Genomic DNA, 5,761 nt, shown 5'->3' on the forward strand with positions numbered 1-5,761 from the left:
ACCTATCTATATGGATAAGCTCTGTAAAAGTGAAACAGTGAAGTACTAAACAAGAAGAAACATTCAAGATGTCTCAAAGCTCTGCAGTAAGACAAGTTTGGGTGAATGGAGGTGGGAAAGCTTGCATTGCAATAAATAGAGTACATGTAAGACCAAAGCAGTGAAAATTCAAAGCCATTGTCAGTCATTCATCAGATACTGATGTCTACTAGGGGAAAGGGTGTCAAACCATTAGCTAAGAGCTGATGGCTATCATACATCCTTCAAATAACATGGTGAACTTAACCACCAGCATCGTTACAAGTCATCCACAGGCCATTTGGAGTGGGCGTGGTTAATGCTCACACATCCTCCTTCTTTTCTAAGTGTTAAAGCATATGACAGTTTTATTTCTTTTGCTCCAAGAGCAGCATATGTAGAACACAACAGGCTCTTCAGAAAGCTCGTCTGAGCTGTGTGCCATGTGAAATGACAGATAAAGGGGCAGCGGTCAAAAGCGGGGAGTTTGCTTTTTTTCTGTTTCTTTTCATTGTTGGCTACAATGGAGAGAAAGACAGTTTTAGGTTTTGTCAATTTTTGTTGCAGCTGATCACACAAAGACAACTCCATGCAGAAATTCAAATCTCACAACTGCGGAAATTGTTTTAGGAGTTTTAAAGGGAGCATTATGAAAAGTGAAGACTTGATTGGTGCAAAGGGAAGATATGGCATTTGGAATATTTTTCGCTAAATCGTCATTGACATTCTGTTTTCTATTGCCTTGATTTTTCTATCACATGTGTTTAGTAGGGTGCATTTCTGTTCCGTCTGGCAGTACAGTTTCATTTTTCCCTCTGTGATGGGGAGAAACATATGAAGGTTACACATCTGTGAGCATCTTGGTGATGTTTACATAGTTTGTGTTGGCGAGTGTGCAGTTGGCTGTTTTAAGGTTCTCCTCCTGAAAGTCTTCATTGCTGTTGTTCACAGCCTCCTGAATCTCCATGTAGTCTGATTTGCTGATGGTGGAGCCGCTTCGGCTCTTCTTTAGCTCCTCGGCTGAATCAGCTTTGGGTACACTGACCTGCAGATACTGAGCCTGCTCTTCGCCTTCAGTCTCACGGTGATAGAAGTAGTTGAAGTTGGACACAATGACAGGCACTGGCAAGGCAATGGTCAGCACACCTGCAATGGCACAGAGGGAGCCCACTATCTTGCCTCCAATTGTAGTCGGGACCATATCACCATAGCCGACTGTTGTCATTGACACCACAGCCCACCAAAATGCATCAGGGATGCTCTCAAACTGTGACTCAGGCTCATCTGCTTCAGCAAAGTAAACTGCACTGGAAAACAGGATGACCCCTATGAAGAGGAAGAAAATGAGGAGGCCGAGCTCTCTCATACTGGCTTTGAGGGTTTGGCCTAAAATCTGAAGCCCCTTGGAGTGACGGGACAGCTTGAAGATCCTGAAGACTCGTACCAAGCGGATAACCCTGAGAATGGCTAAAGACATGGCTTGCTGACCTGGCTGACCATCCTCTGCTCTATCTGCCAACTCGGTGCCAAGAGTAATAAAGTAAGGAATGATAGCAACAATATCAATAATGTTCATTATGTTACCAAAAAAGCCTGCTTTGCTTGGACAGGCAAAGAAGCGCACTAAAAACTCAAAGGAGAACCATATAATGCAGAGAGTTTCTAGAACAAAGAAGGGGTCAGTAAAGTAGGTGGATGTGTAGCTGATTATTGTAGAGTTGGTCTCAGGTGAAAAAACTTGAGCATGGGACTTATGCATTTCCTCCTCATCATTGCGGAATATTGGGAGAGTCTCCAAACAGAAACTGACAATAGATATCAGGATGACCATGACAGAAATTATGGCAATAATCCTAGCAGGACCTGAGCTTTCTGGGTACTCAAAGAGAAGCCACACCTGTCTTTGGAACTCGTTGTCAGGAAGAGGACGTTCCTCCTCCTTGATGAAACCTTCATCTTCTCTGAACATCTCAATGGCCTCCTCCCCAAGCTCATAAAAGCGGATCTCTTCTGAAAAAATATCAAGAGTGACATTGACCGGCCTTCTCAATCGGCCTCCTGATTGATAATAATACAATATAGCATCAAAGCTCGGTCTGTTTCTGTCAAAAAAGTACTCGTTCCTTAGTGGGTCAAAGTAGCGCATCCTCTTTTTGGGATCCCCCAGCAGAGTTTCAGGGAACTGAGAGAGGGTTTTGAGTTGTGTCTCAAAGCGCAGCCCTGAGATGTTAATGACCACCCTCTCACAGCATTCATGGTCAGCCTCTGGGTCGTAGTCCAGGGGGTGCCCTGGGTGTGCAGCTGCCTCGTCAGAGGGGTCGCCTGTGGCAACAGTCATTCTGCAGGGCGAGGTGGCCTGCACCTTTCAGGATGTCTGGGTCCTGCAGCCTGGAGAACTGCAGGTGGGGGCCAGGAGAGGGTGGGGACTCAACAGAGTGAAGACCTGAAGGCCACAGGATGTCACCTAGGATCTGACTGGCGGTAGGACAAACAGAGAAAAGAGAAACCTGAGAAATGATTCAGCACTCAATAAATACTTCTGCTTAGCTCAGAGAAATCAAAAACTTTCTTTCAGCTTGAAGATCAAACAGAACATAGAAAATAATTCAACACTCTCACTAATAAACAATCAAAAAAGCAACGCGCTTTGCATGTAAATAACATCAATGCAGATAAAACCACGGGCTAAAATAATAATAATAAAAAAAAAAACTTGCAAAGCTTCCAAATCAGGACACATTTGCTGCAACATCTATATCTGTTGAACTGAATTGCCATACATGTAATGGTAATGCAGCAGACACTACATCCAGACTTCAACCTTCCTCAGATATATTCCGTCTAAACATTAAAAAAAATATGTTGAAATGTATTGTACCATCAGAAAATAAAAAGAGACTAAAGGAAAAGGTTTACAGCTGGTTATACGATCTGACTTTAGATTTTGGTGGAGCATTTTTGTCTTGAAATGGTGCCTGTTACTGAAATATTCAAAAACATCTATAAATAATTTACCCACAAAAGGAAATTGGCTCTCAGAGGGGGAAAAAAAATGCACTTCTATCTGCATCCCTACCTCTCTCAAGTGAAGGCACGGTTTTGCAAAATAATATGTCATGCAACAAAAATTGCAGGTGTGGTAATCATGCCTTGAGAGGTGCAGATCCAAACATGAACTACTGTGCGACAAGATTTATACTCAGAATCGAGGAGACGGATGAAAGCCGCTTTATCTTGATCTCATACATACCTACAGACATCTTTTTCGTCTCTGGGTGAGGCTGGATGCTCCCGCTGGTGTCAGGGAGGTGGATATCTGTAATCAGCTGCGGCAAACGGGTCTTCAGTCTCCAGTGCAGGTGGGGGAAAAAATGAATCTCCAATTCGGGACAGTCGATGATATTCACCTCATGTTGTCTGCAGCATCCTTGCCGTGTACACCGCGTACAGTATGCGCGGGTGTGTCCTCGGTTTCCCCTCCCAGACTCTTCTCCTCCGGGTAGGGAGCCGCGGGGTGGCGATTTGCAAAAAAAAAAAAAAGGGCGGAGGGAGACGTCCAAGGAGGTGTCGGTGCTTCCCTTATTAACCGAAGGTGCTGGGATCAGCAGAATGATCTTCCTTCCACTGCTTTCCTCCGCACCGGAGCGACTCTGTGACGAGCCGGTGGCTGCGGAGGTAGCGTCTGTCTCTAGTAGACACCTAGAGATAACGTCCTCAGAAAATAGGTGGCTGTGTGTTGTAAGTGGTGATCTCCGTCAGATGGGAAGCATCAGTAACAAGTCTTTTTTTTTTTTTTTTTTTTTTTTTGCGTCACCCAGATAAATATGTTGCTTTCTTTTTGGGGCAGTTTTGCGCCACATGTACCATAATTTCCATAAGATTGTCTGTAACTGAAGCTCCAACGCTCGGTGAAAGGAGACGCTGCTGAGAGCCTCCTTTTAGTCTACATGGTGGGCAGAACGGCGTCTTCAGACACTGACTTGAAACGACATGCATGAAAGTCATAGTGGGTTTGAAGATTATGCAATTTCACTAAGCCAGCGCCCCATGCGCACACAGACACGCGCACGCATGAAACGACCACCTAACGCTTAAGCACATGTCAGCTCGGTGGGAGGTGAAATTTTCATTAAGTGATGGAAACAGTTGTGGGTGAAATATCCCTCTAGCCAGGCTTGGCCGTTGGGTTATTTACTGGTTACTGTATGAAGCTCCGTCCAACCTGCAGTCGGGCACTGCTCTGCATACCAAAATAGGTGCTGGTGATGGAGCAGGGAAGAGGCGCACTATAGCAACACCACCTTTTCTGCAGTAGACATAAGGCGCTTATGTTGGTCACTGAAGCCTAAAAAGAAGCATCATTTTAAACACAGCTTTCTTGAACCAAGACTACTAACACAGATATGTTCTGATTGATAGATAAACCCAAATGTAATTTTGAACTGAAAGGAACCTTCCTTTTTTCTATGAGATAATAAAGTTATCTCATGTGTCCTTGTGTGCTCTGAGGTAACAACTCCCAATTCCTTTTCACTACTTGTTCATAACAGTGAATGTTGTAATCTTTCCCGGCAACAAACTCCATGAATAATGAATGGGAGGAGGGGACAAAAATAGAGCAAATCCTCCATCAGTGTGTCTGGGTATATTCCAAAAGAAGAAACAAACTTAATAAGCTGTGCATGCTTCCATCACAGTTGATGCTTGCATCGAGAATGTATACACACTGTCCGGAAATGACCACAGAGGTCAATGGGAATCCCTCAGAAAAGAAGATGATGGGGAAGAATGGGGCATGGGAGAGACAGCAGGATGATTTGTGCAAGCCTTTCCAATGTTACACTTGGCAGACTTGAGACCATCCTGGCTGCCAACCTTGCCACAGTTTCCATCTGGTCTGCTGCTTCCACAGAAGAAGGTTCTTTTTAGTATCTCTTAATCGCTTTTCTTGGTTCCTGATGACAGGACAATCATTATTTATTAACCTTAGGCCTGTTACAATAACCCAGCTCGTGCTGCATTAGGTGGCTGCCTGGAATTAAAATCAAATCCTTGCTGCATTCAGAATCTTTTAGATACTTAACCACACATAGATGTGAAAACATCTGGCAATGTAAGATGGACGTTAAAACTGTTAAAAATAAATTGCTTCCAGGATTTATTTATATATGTTTAGAAAAAACATAGAGTGTATATTCAATTGTGAGTTTTTGTAAATATTTAAATACTTTTCTGTGATATATTTTTTCAATTAAAAAACTTGGTGAAAATGTTTTATGTAACATTGTTTACAAGCAGAAAAGGTAAGAATTATGTGGAACAAAAAAAAAACAGTCTGAAATGGGTGTGCTGTATTATCTGCACAATTTAACCTGTTTATCAAAAATATGTCTCTGGTTATGATATTCATGCTTTTGTATTTGAATATTTCGTTATTAGAACTGTTTATTCTAACAGAATGTTGGCACTATCTCTTTTTTAGTACCTGATTTGTATACCAATTGGCAGTGCTAAGTTCTTTATTTCAGACTTAAATATATTTTTTGTTTTTAATAAGATGCAATCAAATATCTTAACTGAAGCTGTGGTTTGTTATTTTGTGCTGCCTGAAAAGATTTTACTGTAGCCTTCCCAACTGACATAATTCAGCAGGTCTTGGAGAAAGAGCAGATGTCCTGCAGTCTCAATTTCAGTTCCAGCTTTCCCTGCTGTTCACTTTGCTTTTTAACATATTAGCTGTGAG

The 5,761-nt window shown here is 42.6% G+C and overlaps 1 protein-coding gene across 1 annotated transcript; it reads right to left on the bottom strand.

Moving 5' to 3' along the window:
* Positions 1-486: 486 nt before the first annotated feature.
* Positions 487-4,299, bottom strand: LOC106920993 (potassium voltage-gated channel subfamily A member 2). The gene has a single exon (XM_088005807.1). The coding sequence runs from the start codon at positions 2,354-2,356 to the stop codon at positions 860-862; it is 1,497 nt and encodes a 498-aa protein (XP_087861933.1). The 5' UTR covers positions 2,357-4,299; the 3' UTR covers positions 487-859.
* Between the last annotated feature and the right edge of the window lie 1,462 nt (positions 4,300-5,761).

This window comes from Poecilia mexicana, unplaced genomic scaffold (assembly GCF_051168715.1).
Source record: "Poecilia mexicana isolate PSO_F unplaced genomic scaffold, ASM5116871v1 scaffold_5, whole genome shotgun sequence".
NCBI classification, from domain to species: Eukaryota; Metazoa; Chordata; class Actinopteri; order Cyprinodontiformes; family Poeciliidae; genus Poecilia; species Poecilia mexicana.

What these genes read in the sequence shown, in the direction of transcription:
- LOC106920993 (XM_088005807.1), bottom strand. Translation starts at nt 2,356, where the DNA reads ATGACTGTTGCCACAGGCGACCCCTCTGACGAGGCAGCTGCACACCCA.